This window comes from Falco rusticolus, chromosome 8 (genome assembly GCF_015220075.1).
Source record: "Falco rusticolus isolate bFalRus1 chromosome 8, bFalRus1.pri, whole genome shotgun sequence".
In the NCBI taxonomy this organism is placed as follows: domain Eukaryota; kingdom Metazoa; phylum Chordata; class Aves; order Falconiformes; family Falconidae; genus Falco; species Falco rusticolus.
Genome location: NC_051194.1, coordinates 51,592,719 through 51,607,702, shown reverse-complemented (window position 1 = coordinate 51,607,702; position 14,984 = coordinate 51,592,719). Strand labels below are relative to the sequence as shown.

Here is a 14,984-nt window from a genome sequence, read left to right as displayed (position 1 = left end):
TTGATGTTACTTGTAGGTTAGACTAAATTATTGCTTTTCTGGATGTCTATATAGACTTCTGCTATTTATTTTTATTTTTATTTTTTCAGGGTAGTGGAAGATCCCTTTCCCATCCCTCTCCAGCCATTGCCACCAAATACACCTGCATGGGCACGCCGTCTCAGGAACTGTGAGGTGGGCTGCAAAGAATTCTGACTTGATGTTTAATCATTTTAGATCTAAGATGTTGATGCTATGCCATGGAAGGAATAATTCATAGTTGTAGAAGTTGTGTTCAAGCTTCGTGATATTAGGAAATACTACTGGTACTAGCTGGTACTCCTAGCACATTTAAACACATAAAATGCTATGGAATCCCTTCCTTTTTTGGAAATGCTAGAATAACTGACCATCAATAACTCCTGAAGCAAAAAATGTGGTTCTTAAATCTTGATGCCATACAGCAATGGGAGAAGCTGTTGTGTGCCATGTTAAGAGTTCACTCTGGAACTATAGTGCAAGCTCTGCTGTCTTCTGCTGAGCAGACTGTTTTTTGTTGTCCTTAGTGATTCATTGATTAAATAATAAAATTGCTCTTGTATGGCCTAAGTCTGCAACTGTTCATATTAGTTTGTGTTGCAGAAATCAAGATCCATGTGACTTGCCAGGGTCAAGTCTGGGACTTTGAGCACCTTAATGTAAATGTTTTACTAAGGATTTCTATTTGAGGTATTCTCACAGGGATGGGATTTTGTTGTTGGGTTGGGGGGGGGTGGTATTTTTGGATTTTTTTTCTTTCTTTCTCTCTCTTTTTTTTTTTTTTTTTTTTAATCATACCAACATGGTTACCTGTGCTTGTCTATTCCCTGGAATGGCTTTTGACCTAAACAGGTCTTTATTTGCATATTGTTTGATGCCTGCAGAACTGTCCTGATGACTGGGATGATCTCAACAGCTAGAATGTATCATAAATCACTCAAAAGGAAGGGAGGGGAGATGGGAAGATTCTTGAGAGATCACCTACCCCTTCTTCCTGTTGCCCCTTCCTCATTTTACCAGACTTTTCCTGATAGATGTTTATTTTACTGTCTCTTGATACTGTTTTAAAGGAAAACTCATACTCTGTCTAGCTGGATCACCTCTTCAGATATCCGTACCATTTGAGGTTTTTCCTATTGACTTGGCCAGTGCTAACTGGAAATTGCAGTTGCAGTGACTTGGAAATTGAATTTCTTTATGTATCCCCTCAGAAATAATTTTTAAATTAAGTAAATATATGAATCTGTTCCTCTTTTTTATACGACTTATTTCGTACAAATAGTACTGTTCATTATTATATCCACTTAAACATTAAGAGGTCAGAAAACTAATAATGCTAATTCTTCTATGACGGAGATAGCATTTTCACATTCATTTAATTCAGTTGGCCAGTTAGTTGTTAAAGTCCAGTAAGATGTATAACCCTTATTACTGTGTTTTTAGCACTGTGTGGCACACACTTTCCTGTCTTGCTATCCATGTAGCTGATGTGAATAATCTATTTTTGGTTTCATTTTGTAGGAGGACTTGTATTATCTGCTTTATTTGTCTGAGTCTATTATGGGAAATTTCACCTGCTGTGTTTAAAATTCACAGCAGCAGCATTTATAGAAAAGGAAATCAAAATATTGTCTGTTTGAATGTGTTCTGAGGACATAAACATCTGCCTGTGCTGTTCAGCAATACTATTGCCTGTATGCATGAATCTTCCCTGCTCCTTTTTAAAAAAAAAAGATATACTTTTGCTGTTCTCCCCACAGAGTCAACCCATCCAAGGAGGAATAACCCAAATTCTCTTCCTCCTTGTGTGTTATCAGCTGAGTTGCTTTGCTGAGTTTGTCAGTTACACAATGTAAATCCACCGGAGACTGCTAAGATGCATGTGCCTTTTTGTGGGCACAGACTAGAGACAACAGGATTTTGAGGTGTCACTTACCTTTCAGGTGTGACTGTCTTGCAAAATGTTTTGTTACTCATAACAGGATTGAAGGGTCCAACTGGAATTTGGAGATCTAGTAGAGGTGCGGATAAATATTGCAACTCACAATTCCACTCTTTCAGTTGCTAGCTAGAATAGAAAAACTTAAAACATTGTTGAGGTCTGTGTGAATTTCACAGAAGATGCCAGCAGGTGAAGCCATGGCAAAGCCTGGATACATACTGCCAATTGTATATCCCAGGAGGCTGGCCAGGAATGAGCTCTGAAGGGCAGTGACTCCTTTGGCAGTTAGTACTTGCAGGCAAACACAGAGCAGTAAAAGCTGCAGCTGTCCATAATTAGCATTAAGCTGTGTTTGGTGTCAATTCCCTGACTGCCTTGAAATGTTCAGCTTATGCTTGCTGTGCCTAGACAGTGTAATGCCTCTGGTATCCTGCTGCTGTTGGTTTACTCAAGGAAAACCGCAGTCTTGGTGTGTGTACCTCAGTGTAAGGTCTTACGTACCCTTGCTGAGATGAAGCTGCTGGGAGAAAAGGAATTGTGCCTTTTTTTGGCTTGAACCTTGGCTGGAATTAAAGGGTTGGAGGGTATCTGATTACTTCAAGGTTATTACATTGTTAATAAAAAGTGGATTTTAAAAAAATAGTTATTTTCTATAACCTACTTACTTTTCACTGGTCTGATCAGAATGCATTTCCAGCATGTATCAGAATACTGAAATAGTGTAATTTAAAACTGAATCAATCAACTGTACAAAGCTCAGCTTATCTATTTGTGTGGAGCAGATGGTCTCATTTGCCCATTTGTTCCTACTTGGTAACCTAGAGAGCAGAGAACCTATGTGCTGTATGATTTTCTTCTAATCCTCCTCTCCTTCCACCAGTTTTGGGAAAATTATTATCTTGTGAAGAAGTAAAGACAGAATAGGATCAGTGCCTTCACCGTTACTGATACTTTTCTGGCACAAAAGTTGTATCAGTCTTCTCATCTCCCTAAAATAAGGTCAATGACCTGTTTATAGTGAGAGGTATAAGTGGAAAGGAAAATGTTGGTTATGCAGGAGTGGTACTCTGTAATCCTTTTTGCGAAAGGTGGCACCCTGGGTTTCTGTGAAGAAGGTATTTGCTTTGCTTCTCTGGATTTTTCGGATCAAGTTTTGGACAGAAATGTTGTTTATAATTTCTGGCTAAACAATTGCCAACTTCTCTTCCTCACTACAGCTGTGTGAGTGCAGCCTATATAGACTTAGCTGCTGGAGCACGTGCTTGCAGTGCAGAGAGCTGCTGAAGTGTATGCAATTGGTAACTTAGAATAACTCATGCAGCTGGTGCGTATGTAACCCTTTGCTTTTGGGCTTGCGCTGGCAGCAGCACTGTGCTGGTCCAGTTCATTCACCAGGTGTTCATTTGTTCTTTGTTGATTCTAGGTCTTGCTAACAACAGACATTCTGTTTTCCTTAGGTAGAGGCAGGTTTTATGCAGCTGTCACTAAAGTACATAATAATCTTGGAGAGACACTGTTGCTGGTTTTGTTGTCAGTATTATTTAAACATCTGGCTGCTCTGTCATTGAAGACAGCAAAATAGATCTGTCAGGCTTAAGTACTGATTCACCATGCGTTTGCCCCACAGATACACTCTGAGTTGGCAAACTACTCTGCATGTTACTTCCAGCTGCTTGGTCAGCCTGATCCTGAGCTGCATATGAACAGAAGTGAGCATGGCATGCTGAATTTGGCTGAAAAGCTCTTCTCTGTCCCAGGGCTTTTGCTGCTTGCTGGCTGGCCCTGGCAGACCAGCACTGAACCAACTGTGATGGCTCAGAGTAGCTGAACAGCTGTCACAGGGGATGTTGCAAAGTCAGCAAGTTGTTTGTGGTTTAGGGTTTTTTTTCCTTTTTTTTTTTTTTTTTTTTTTTTTTTTTCAGGTTAGATGCAGTTTTTCTGGAGATGCCCAGAGCTTAGCAGAGTTCATTGAAACTATCATCAACTTGCACATGGCAAATCTGGTATATTATGTTTCTGTCTAACGTTGAGAATCAAGAGCATCTTGAAGACTGGGAGGGATGAAACATTCAATTCAAAGTCAGCGCACTAAGTGGGTGAGGCAGTTACTGGTGGTACAAGCAGGTGTATTCCACTCTGGCTCAGTGCAGCGTGTGTGTGTTGAAGTAGACACATAGACAGTTTTTTAGTGCTTCAGAGATTCTCTGTGGCAGTCAAGTGAAAATGTTTGCCTAAGACAAATTTATCTAGGAGGTGACTACAACTGAAGTCTGTAATGGGGGAAACAACAGGAGTAAAGTTGTCCTGTGGAAATCAGAGTTGGCAGTAACTGTAGTCTTTTCAGGGGTTCTTGGTGTACTTAGGGCCCTGGAGGGCTGACAAACTCCTGACCTCAGTGGGGACTGCTCTGGTGTTAGATCCTATGCTAAACCTATTTGTGAGGATACTAGTGTGGTGGAAAAAAACCCCACGAAACACCAAAAGTTTGGGCCTGTGTCCTCACCTGCCAGAGTGCCTGACTGCTTTTGTTTTCTTGTGTAATGTTCAGCAGTCAGCTAGGTGAATAATCCTATTATTTCACCTCCTTTCCATGCAGAAAATTGGGGACTCGTACCGCGGCTATTGTGTGAGCGAGACAGAATTAGAGAGTGTTCTAACGCTACACAAGCAGCAAACACAAAGCGTGTGGGGGACGCGCCAGTCTCCAAGCCCAGCCAAACCTGCCACACGGTTGATGTGGAAATCTCAATATGTCCCATATGATGGGATCCCCTTTGTCAATGCAGGTAACTAACTTTTATTTTAATAACTACTTTCAAAATTTCAACATCAATTGCCAAGTAGGCATAAAGAAGGATCTTTATGATGTTCCTTAGTGTTGATAAAGTCAAGGCACAAATGTAAAAAAAAGAGCAGCTTGGGCACCTCCGTGTCACAGTCCGAAGGAGCTTATTTCCCTGAAACCACAAGCTTATGTTCTGTTGTAATCATTTTCTTTTGCTCTTTAGAAATAAGTTAGTTAAGTACTATTTGATAGGAGTTCTTGCAGCAAGATCTTTAGGTGGAAGTCCCATCTGCTCTATCAGGACGTGCAAGTTCTTACAAGGGTAAGAGCTTGTTCAAGTATCATTGCCTAACATGGAGATCCTTTGAAGAGTTTGTTCAACAGAGGCCAATAAACTATTCAAATGGCATCCTTTAAAAAAAATAAATAAATTAAAAAACCAAACTAAACATCAACATACCTCAGGAGATAGATTATTGTTTTTTAAAATTAATGTGCAGACTTCACAGGTTCGTAATAACATATTTAGCTCATGCAATGCCTGTGTGAAATTACTAAGAGTTCATTTGGGTAAGAAATTAACAGGTTTTAATTGTTGCATAGAGATCATGGTTGACTGGAATGTAGGTTATGTGCTTGTATTCTTGGTTTTGTTTTGTTTTTTGAAAGTAACTGAAAAAGTGAAATGTTAGCACCAGTTTTAATGCTTCAGCCATAAACTGTAAGATACAATAAAGCTAAGAACAAAACCAAAACAACTTACACTTTATTTTTTCCCCAAAACACATCTGAGACCTCTTTAGTTTCCTGTTAAGATCTGTCTGATAAATGAGTTGCCGCACAGTAAGATAGATAGAGCAAAATCACACACGGATTTTTTTTTTTCTTTAAATTGTTGTAGACTAATAGAGATTCAGATTATTAAATTGTAAATTTTTTTTTCCTTTTCTCAGACTCCCAAACGGGTATTATCTATATTTCTAATGTGTTGCCTTTCCAATACATTTAGGTTTAGTTTATAACTCCTCTATGAAAAGCATTCATTAAAATCCTTTACACCTGTAGAGTAGAGGCTGTAAATATGATTTACTGAGCTGGAATTTAAATCCAGGGTAACTGAATTCTAAACCATGCAGGACAAAAGTGGTGTTCTCAAGGAATTTATCATTTCTGTGTAAGTGGAACGAATCTGTAATACCTTCCGTGCTGTGCTTCACCTGTGGGGAAATACAGAAAAGCTGGTTAGCTCCCTGTAGCGTAAAACATCCACTAATCATCAAAATCTTGATCATGATTTTTAATAAGAGTTTTGGATAGTTGATACTCTTGTAAAAAAGCCCTATCAAATTGCTTTTGCGATTCATATTAGCAAGGACTAGTTCAAAACTCCTGAAGTCTTTTCAAGCCTAGAACTTTGGTTTTAAGTTTGTTTTTTAAAAATATACAAGATATCTGTTTGTTATACATAATTATCTTTTAAATTTCCTTTTCTTTATTTGCATTGATTTTATATTTTTTTCTTAATGTCACACTCTAAGGCAATAAATAGATCATTTGGTATCTTATGGAAACGCATTATGTTGCTGTTGTGATACTTAAAAAGGTTTTAGTTATATCACTTGTGGTATAGGCAGCTCCTTGCCTGCATATTGGAGTATATGAATTATAAATAAAAGGTAACACAACACAGAAGAAATTTGGAAGATCCTTTCTTGACCACTTCAATGCTATGCTTGTTACCCCTTTTGTTAGAGGTCTGACTGGAAAAAGTCACTTACTTCAAGTTTAGAGCTAAGCAATGTTTGTTTAAGCCTGTCTGGTTTTGTGTGGGTATGCCACAATGATACAATCTTATTTAACAGAGAAGATAGGTCAGACTTGCAATTAAGAATTTATGGGATGGCATGGTCTGAAGTATTGATTTAAGACAGGAGGCTGGACATAGCTGCTGACCTTTTGTCATGGTTTAACTCCAACTAGCAGCTAAGCACCACACAGACACTCGCTCGCTCCTCTGCAGTGGGATGGGGAAGAAAAACAAAGGGTAAAAATGAGAAAACTCATGGGTTGAGATAAAGACAGTTTAATAGGTAAAGCAAAAGCCGCGTGTGCAAGCAAAGTAAGGAATTCATTCACTTCTTCCCATCAGCAGGCAGGTGTTCAGCCACCTCCAGGAAAGCAGGGCTTCATCACGCCTAACAGTTACTTTAGAAGACAAACCCTGCCTTCCCCCCTTCTTCTTCTTCCCGCTGCTTTATATGCTGAGCATGACATCATAGGGTATGGAATATCCCTTTGGTCAGTTTGGGTCAGCTGTCCTGGCTGTGCGCCCTCCCAACTTCCTGCGCACCCTCAGCTTCCTTGCTGGTGGGACAGTGTGAGAAGCAGAAAAGGAACAGGGCTCTGTGTGAGCACTGCTCAGCAGCAAACTAAAACATCCCTGTGTTATGGACACTGTTTTCAATACAAATCCAAAACATAGCACCATACCAGCTACTGTGAAGAAAATTAACTCTACCTTAGCCAAAACCAGCAGACCTTTGATTTCAGCTGTGGATTTTCTCAGTTATTTTGGGATTCTGCTTCCCTTATGTTTATTATTAGCATTGTGCTCCTTTGGTAACTTACAAGGCTGCTCCTCTTGTAAAGTGTTGGTGTTCACCAGGGCAGAATCCAATATCTTGCCTTCATATATGTTGCAGGAGTGTTGTGAGGTGTAGTAAGTTTGCGAAATGCTTTGAAAATGCTCTGTGTTCCTGTGGGAGAAGCATTTGCACTGTATTTGAATGCTTGCTACGCTGAAGTGTTTTGTCTTCTGAAGAGCCTGGTGGTACACAGGAATAACTGTTTTGGATCTTTCATCTTTTCTATAGTTACTGCTTTACTGTAATTATTTCAGTGGTTGCTTGAATAAATAGAGTACATTACTTTCTGTTCCCAGGAAGCAGAGCCATTGTAATGGAGTGCCAATACGGGCCAAGGAGGAAAGGGTTCCAGCCCAAAAAAGCGGGTGAGCAGGAAAGCGCCTCTGGCCATCTGTACAAAGCCACTTGTCCAGCAAGGTAAGAATTGTCTATAAAGCTGGAAGAGCAACTCAGCATACTAAGAAAGCATTCTTTCTGTGAGCCTTGACGGCACTGTTTGGGGTGGTAGCTGATAGGCACTGTAGCTCTTAGCTTAGTGTCCTTGATAACTCGATGTTGATACTCATTTAGATGGGAGGAAGAAGTGCTGTCCTGTTAAACTGATTAAGGCTGAGATTTGATAGGTTGCCTGGATGCAAAGTAGCAGTACATCGGGATGTGAAATGCAGGTGGGAGTCATTCTCTACCTGAGCATTAGTTAGTTATCGTGGTGTCCTTTAGCAACCATTTTTAGCCCTGAAACTTTGTCATCTTATTTGTTGTTTTTCCTTCAGGCTTTTAATTACACTCATATCAGTCAATCATCCTAATTTAGCAGGTGTCCTATTTGCTGAAGGAGTTCCAGTTCTTCCTGTTCACTGGGGACTTTCTCCTTATCCAACACTAATGGTTTTTTTTTTCCTTGTCCTTGAGACATCCTCCTGGAGGGGTGCTTGTTCAGTTTTTACTGAGCTAAGAGTGTGTTTACCTGGACAGCTGCAGCAAGATACATATGTGCTCAATTCTGGCTTCAAGCTGGGTAAACTGCAGCCTGTTCAGAAATGGTGGCGTGCTTTTACTATACTGAGGGACAGAGGTGTTTTGATGAGGTGCAAAATCACTCTGGCTGAGTGGTTTCTAGACCGGAACAGAAGTGTGTCTGTCTGTCTGTATCCATCTTCATTCTCTGTTGATGTGTCCTTAACAATTCTACATTTCGCTTAGAGGCTCCTTACCCCCTGCAACACTCTGCTTGAACTTCTTGTATACTACTGTCTACATTGATATGAAGTAGGTGGGGGTTTTGCCTTCCCCTCCCTGAGGGCAAAGTGTACTGAAGGAGAATTTTGGTTTTTTTTATCCCACCCTTGGAAGGATCTATATTAAAAAGGTTCAGAAGTTTCCGGAATACAGGGTTCCTACTGACCCTAAAATTGACAAGAAAATCATAAGAATGGAACAGGAGAAAGCATTCAACATGCTGAAGAAGAACTTGATAGATGCTGGCGGTGTCCTCAGGTGAAGCTTCCACTTCTTTCTTTATCTTGACAAATGAAGCAAAAAAGAGCAATAATTTGCTTGGTTTGCTTTATTTTTTACCTAATCAATTTATTAAGGCTCTTGCTTAATAGCAATAGTAAAAAATCCCAGTGTCAGCAAGACTTCTGTGGCTCTGGTGTATTAATTTGGTAAATGTGTTCAGCACCAAGCTGTGGAACTTCAGCAGATGTTTTCATGCAGGGAATAGACAGAGATAGTTGTATTATTTGGGGGGTTGAGCTGGTGTATTTTGCAATGAAAAGTGTGAGATGGCCCTGAGCTTTGAAAGGCAGTATCTTCCAGTTCAGGGGCTGTAAAAACTTAAGTTCTCTAACTAGGTTGTTTGTGATTGTCAGACTGTTCCCCCAAGAGACTCATTTTCTTGCCTTTCCTTCTTGCCAGGTGGTATGTACAGTTACCCACTCAGCAAGCCCACCAATATCATGAAATGGAAACTTCCTGCCTCCCTTCTTCACCCTCCCATTTTTCTGTGTCTTCTCCTGAGGAAGAGGAGGAAATTGTTAGAGATGAGAACTGTACTTTGCCCTCCCGACTTCATCCTCAAGTGGCAGACAAGATACGAGAACTGGTGTCTCAGGGAATAGAGCAAGTCTATGCAGTGAGGAAGCAACTAAGGTACATAACTGTCCGGCATGCTCTCAGTCTATATTTAGTGCTGTATTGACTTTTGCATTTGATTAATCTGGTTTACAACTAAATGTCGGTGCTGATGCATATTTCCCATATGTCATGAGAATCTGTTTTTCCCAGCTTTTGTCTTTTCTTTCCATTTTGTTGTAGGTAGCCACTAAAAGCTGCTGTCCTCTTTAAAGTTAGTTTAATAAATGGGGATTTTTAATTCCAAACTCTGTAGCAGCACAGAGAACTGCGTCAGAAGATCACCTAACTTGCTCTTGTCATGCAACAAGGGGAGGGAGAAGGTAGCAATGTCTATAACAGGGGCAAATAGCAGGATATGTTTTAACTACGCATAATGTTCTTTAACATGTGACAGAAAGTTTGTGGAAAGAGAATTATTCAAGCCTGATGAAGTGCCAGAAAGACATAACCTGTCCTTCTTCCCCACTGTGAATGACATCAAGAACCACATTCATGAAGTGCAGAAGTCCCTGAGGAATGGCGAGATGGTGTATAATTCAGAAAGTATCCCAGCAACAGTACGTTGGCATTTGTGTTCCTTTTTGATTTTTGGAGTTAAATACTGGAAATCTTACTTTTAATTTTTACCTCTTAGCTGTATTTCATCCAAAATTCTCCATGACTTTCTATTTCCAGCAGCAATATTTTCAGTGGAATCCCTGGCTGAGCAGGATTGGATTAAATGTGAATAAAACTTTCTGACCTTCTTCAGTATTTATTCTCATCATCATTAGATCGGTATTAGTTGATTGACAAATTATACTATACTAGCACTTCATGATGACTGAATGAACTGGAAGACGTGGCCTAGAAAAACTGGCACGCATCAGGGAATTTTATTCATGACTTTGTCATTGTCTGTGTTTTGGAGAAGTTACTACTACTTTTCTATATCTGAAAAATGGGGGTGAAGTATGTCTCAGATGCACTCTAAATTAGGGCTTGCACAACATTTTGAATGTGTAAATATTAATAAGTGCACTTTATAGCAAGTTAAGTAAGCATGAAATAGATACTTCAGAATGCTCAGTAACTCTTAGGTGTTGTTCCTTGATTTTCTTCCACATATTGAATAATAAGTGATACACAGTGATCCTAATTTTTCCAGTTACGAGGCTCACTGCTAAGGAACTGCTGATTTAAAATCAGCTTTGACAAACTGTACTGTTAAATCACGCTGTGTCATCAGTCTTTTCCCTCTCCGTGCATTGCTCTTGGCCCAGGTGAGTGAGTGATACTTGTTAGTTAGCCAACTGGTTTCACTATTTTCTGTTTTAAAGTCTCTGAACTGTCATGAGCAGACTTTAGCTTTCCTAGGATAGTGCATATTAAAATCCTTTTACAGTTGTTTGTTTGGGGTTTTTTTGTAAACCAAGCACTCCCAAAATGCGTGATTATAAGAAAATAAGAAAATGTAGTTTTAGACACTGTTTTCCTACAGATCCTATATTGAGACTATGTTCCTGTAGTAGACAAATTTGCACCCTTTCCAAGAACTGAGATATTTTTCCTTTCAGCTGCAGTGGACCACAGACAGTGGGAATGTTCTCACAGAAACAGTGACTGTTACATTTGCATCACCACCTTCAGATGGTAGGACTGTATTAATAACTTAGCTGTCTCCTGATGTGATTTGTTTTACTAGCTATGTCACAGAAGTTTGGTTTCCTTCCAGAGAGGTGGCTGTCATGTTCTGTCACTCAGCTGAACTTAAGGATTATTTTGGTGTGTCTGGCATACTTTTTTTTTTAACTATTTGACTGCATGTGTGGAAAAATAATTGTGATGGGATTGGCAGAAGTACAAGAATTATAAGTTTGATTTTTATTTAGCATCCTCAAGCAACTGAAGATTTTAACAGGATGGTTATGGGGAAAGAACATTTTACCTTGGATGAAGGTGCTAATAACACCTGTGTAGAGAAAATTAAATACCTACTGAACAGATAAATCTGTCAGGGCACAGAATACCCAGGAGCCAACTAGGTACTTGTTCCTTGGTGGTTTGTGCTTCACACATGCTTAAACATCTTGCTAAAAAGGACTTGAATGCATATTGGGATTCCTGCTTCTCACAAAGTCATTGGCTTGATGAATTCCACTGCTAGGATCAGGCCCTGAACAACAAACACTGTATTTCTGTTGTCAGAACTGAGAGCACTCTTTTCCTTTTTCTCTAATGCTTAGAATAGAAATAGAAACACAGGTGTTTAGTGGCAGCAAGGCTGTGAGATACGTTTCTGCAGCTCTTCATGTGGTGTAACTTCTTTACTGATGCGTGAAACCATAGTATCTCTTCCCAGTGATTGCTGAGCCACCTAACAAAGCATTAAACTTCCTCCCACTCTGCTGCAAAACCAGTGTAGACAGTGTAGATTTCTGTAGAAACTTGATTTTATGCATTCATGGTCAAGGCTCTGGGTTTTTTTAAAGACACTAGTTACTTTTTGTTGTTGTTGAAAGTGGTTCCTGCTACTATTACTTGGACTTCAAAACATGTACTAAAACGAAATACAGGTGTGTTTAACTAGATCTACTTGCTACCCACATAGTTAAGATTACACATAGACTGAGATGCTCCACTCAATCATGGTTGCTGGTAAATTTAAAATTAGATTATTCTGTCCTTTTCCCCAGGTTTCAAGAATATTTTGTCTAGTGTGACACCAAAAGATCCTTTCTGCATGTTTGTGGATGCTTTCCCCCTCCCTTATTTAATAGGTTTGATATGAAACTCAACAGAAAAGTGTTGGTTTTTAGCAGGGATATGATTGCAGCAAGGTAGAAGAGTTTCTATACTTTAAGATAATGCTGCAAACTTGTTAGATGTTTTTAATCTTAGTGACGCTGCCAGCTTCTTTTTTCCATTTAACTAGAACATAGTAGCAGGAAATACAAATCCCCAGAGATTTGGCTGACTGTGTGATTTCTCCTAAATGACTTGGTGAACCTGATTTACATGGAGCAGTTCCATGTACACCAGTGCATTTACAGCTAATAAGAAGGCCAATGTTGGACTTAAATGTTTTGTTTGGGGTTTTTTAAACTCTTATTTTAGCTGTTGCTGCTATGGATCACTTTGAACTGAAAAGCATCATGCATGCTTGGTGCTCTTAGGGTAAGAATTTCAGTGTTGACAACTGTCAGAGGACAAGAGGTAAATTTTTAGCCTCAGTTGGAATAGTGTCCCTCTCTTTTAAGGAAGTCTTGTTTTTTAGGAAAAAAAGGAATTTGCAATATGAGCGTCTAGACTTACTGCACTTAAGCTTGCATATCTGTACTTCCATTTCTGTGTTTTTAGGGAGAGACAGAGAATAGTTGTGCCAGCTGTGATAGAGCTCAGCAGGGATGACTTTTTGTATGAACTGTCTGAATGCTAGAGAAGGTTCAGGAGGACCAATTCTTCCTTTCTTTGTCATTCACAGATAATTTTCTAAGGCAAAGTAGCCTATCAAATGTAGAAACATCCATCCAGTGACATACTGAATTTTAAAGGAAGCTAGAGAACTGGATTTGTTTAGTTTTCCATCCATGTGCACCAATTCAGTAAATATAAGCAGATACTCTTAATTCCAACATGTCTTGTCTCCCCGTGTATGTGTGGGTATGTGTTTGTACACATTGCAAATTGTATTACGAGTCTAAGCTAAAAAAGAAGCCTGAGTTTGAAAAAAATCAGCTCTCAATGTATGTGAAGTGGTGGCAAGGAAAAATAACACTGACTTTTCAAACTACTGTTTGTATAATTTTTTTTATTTCAGCTTATGCCAAATGAGGACAAATTTACATTTAAGAAATCAAACAATAACAGAACTAAAGCCAGCTGTTTGTTTTCTTATTGTGCAGAACTCCATATCTCCATGTGATGCAGCTGTCATTGTTCTCTCCTAGGTTTAAGAATCAGTGTAACTATCAAACCTGTGCTCACTTTTATGTCTTTTATGAAGTATAATGACAAGTGAGATAAAGTACCTGTGTGTATATATATATATATGTTTGGGGTTTTTTAACTTCCGGCATTCATACCGAACGCCCATGCAGTGTAAGGAGTGGGTAGATTGGGAGTTGAACTATTAGCTTTATTCTAGGCGTGTTGGTGTAGAATACAACCTGAGGAAAGAACTGCTATGAATATTCACATACGCACACAGGATCTCTGTATGGTATTAAAAAGACCCTAAATATTTGAAGTACTTGTGTTCAAGGAGATGTACAATGTGTATTTTATGCTCAGTTACAATAAAGAGTTAGAGTTTGCAAACCAGTAGATGTGTTGAAAGTGTTACCACTCACTTAGATTGCTGGGAACTTTCATGTGATTTTCTGTTAGAAAGCTTTTTGCGATTGACCGTTCTCAATTTTTTTCCATTCACCAGGCTAATCTACACACACAAGACAAACTCTTTTATAGTTGTAGCAGTGAAACTGAAATAAGAGGCTAAGCATTGTCTGCTTGTGTCTGGATAAATCTTAACTAAAATGTTCTGGGTAGCTCAGACAGGAAATGGAATGATCCCGTGACAGGTTTTCTTGCAGAAATTGCTACAAGTGAATCTCGGGTTTTACAGGTCTTGAGGAAATTAAGTCCGTCATTCTTGCATTAAGTAAGAATGTTGAAGATATGGTGTAATCTGTAGGCTGGAAAGGTTGCCAGATATAAATGGACTTTTGGTGTGATAGTGCATAGAAATTATCTTAGTTCCACAAAGATGTTTGGAAGGGAGTGGTGAGACTTGAAGGATTTCCTGTGTAGATTTTTATTTTGGAAGACAACCCTTTCTTTTGATGCCTGTCTGTTATTGAGCCCTTACTGAGGTGTATGTATTGTCAAGTTATTTGACTGCTTTTTTGATAGAAATGTTCCATCTTTTGTGTTATAACTAGAAATTCAAAGGATAGTGTAGGGTGCAGTTACTTTGCTGTTCAAAACTGATTTATTGGTGGTGGTTTTTGTTTGTTTGTTTTTTTACTCTGAACTGGCACATACAGTCATTCTTTACAGTATTGTCTTTCTCTCATACCCAGCCTTTTTTGTTTTGCATCCAAGTTCTTCTGCAAAGAGAACAGCAAAGATGTATATACATGTCTTTATATGCCTGTATTGAGATTGAAGGGGGTTGTTCAGTTCACAGGGGAGGCTCTTAAATGGGAAGAAGAAATTTGTCATAACTATCTGCTTCCTCTCTGTGGCACTGTAGGGAGCTCAGCAGCAGAGTCAGTCATCAACAAAGCAGAATCCAACCAGAGCGGGGAGTCCTTGCTACCAGAAACAGCTCAGCTGTTGTCTTCACTCTCTTCACTTCAGCCCAAGATATTTGCACAACTTCAGGTACAGTCAAGTCGTTTACAGAACATCAGATGTTCTGCGATGGGAATGCTGAAGGTGAGCTGAGAACAGCAAGTTCCCTCTCAGCTAA

The 14,984-nt window shown here is 39.3% G+C and overlaps 1 protein-coding gene across 22 annotated transcripts in view; it reads left to right on the top strand.

The window, feature by feature from the left end:
- Positions 1–14,984, top strand: part of CARF (calcium responsive transcription factor) — a 41,418-nt gene that overhangs the window by 10,925 nt on the left and 15,509 nt on the right. For 20 of the 22 annotated variants that reach the window (XM_037396760.1, XM_037396772.1, XM_037396754.1 and 17 more), the window contains 8 exons: positions 90–174; positions 4,557–4,746; positions 7,687–7,807; positions 8,744–8,887; positions 9,311–9,544; positions 9,924–10,086; positions 11,086–11,161; positions 14,766–14,896. In XM_037396760.1, the coding sequence (XP_037252657.1) occupies positions 90–174; positions 4,557–4,746; positions 7,687–7,807; positions 8,744–8,887; positions 9,311–9,544; positions 9,924–10,086; positions 11,086–11,161; positions 14,766–14,896 (1,144 nt within the window). Of the gene's footprint in view, positions 1–89; positions 175–4,556; positions 4,747–7,686; positions 7,808–8,743; positions 8,888–9,310; positions 9,545–9,923; positions 10,087–11,085; positions 11,162–14,765; positions 14,897–14,984 lie in introns of those variants that run through there. The other 2 variants (XM_037396774.1, XM_037396775.1) reach the window with 2 other exon arrangements.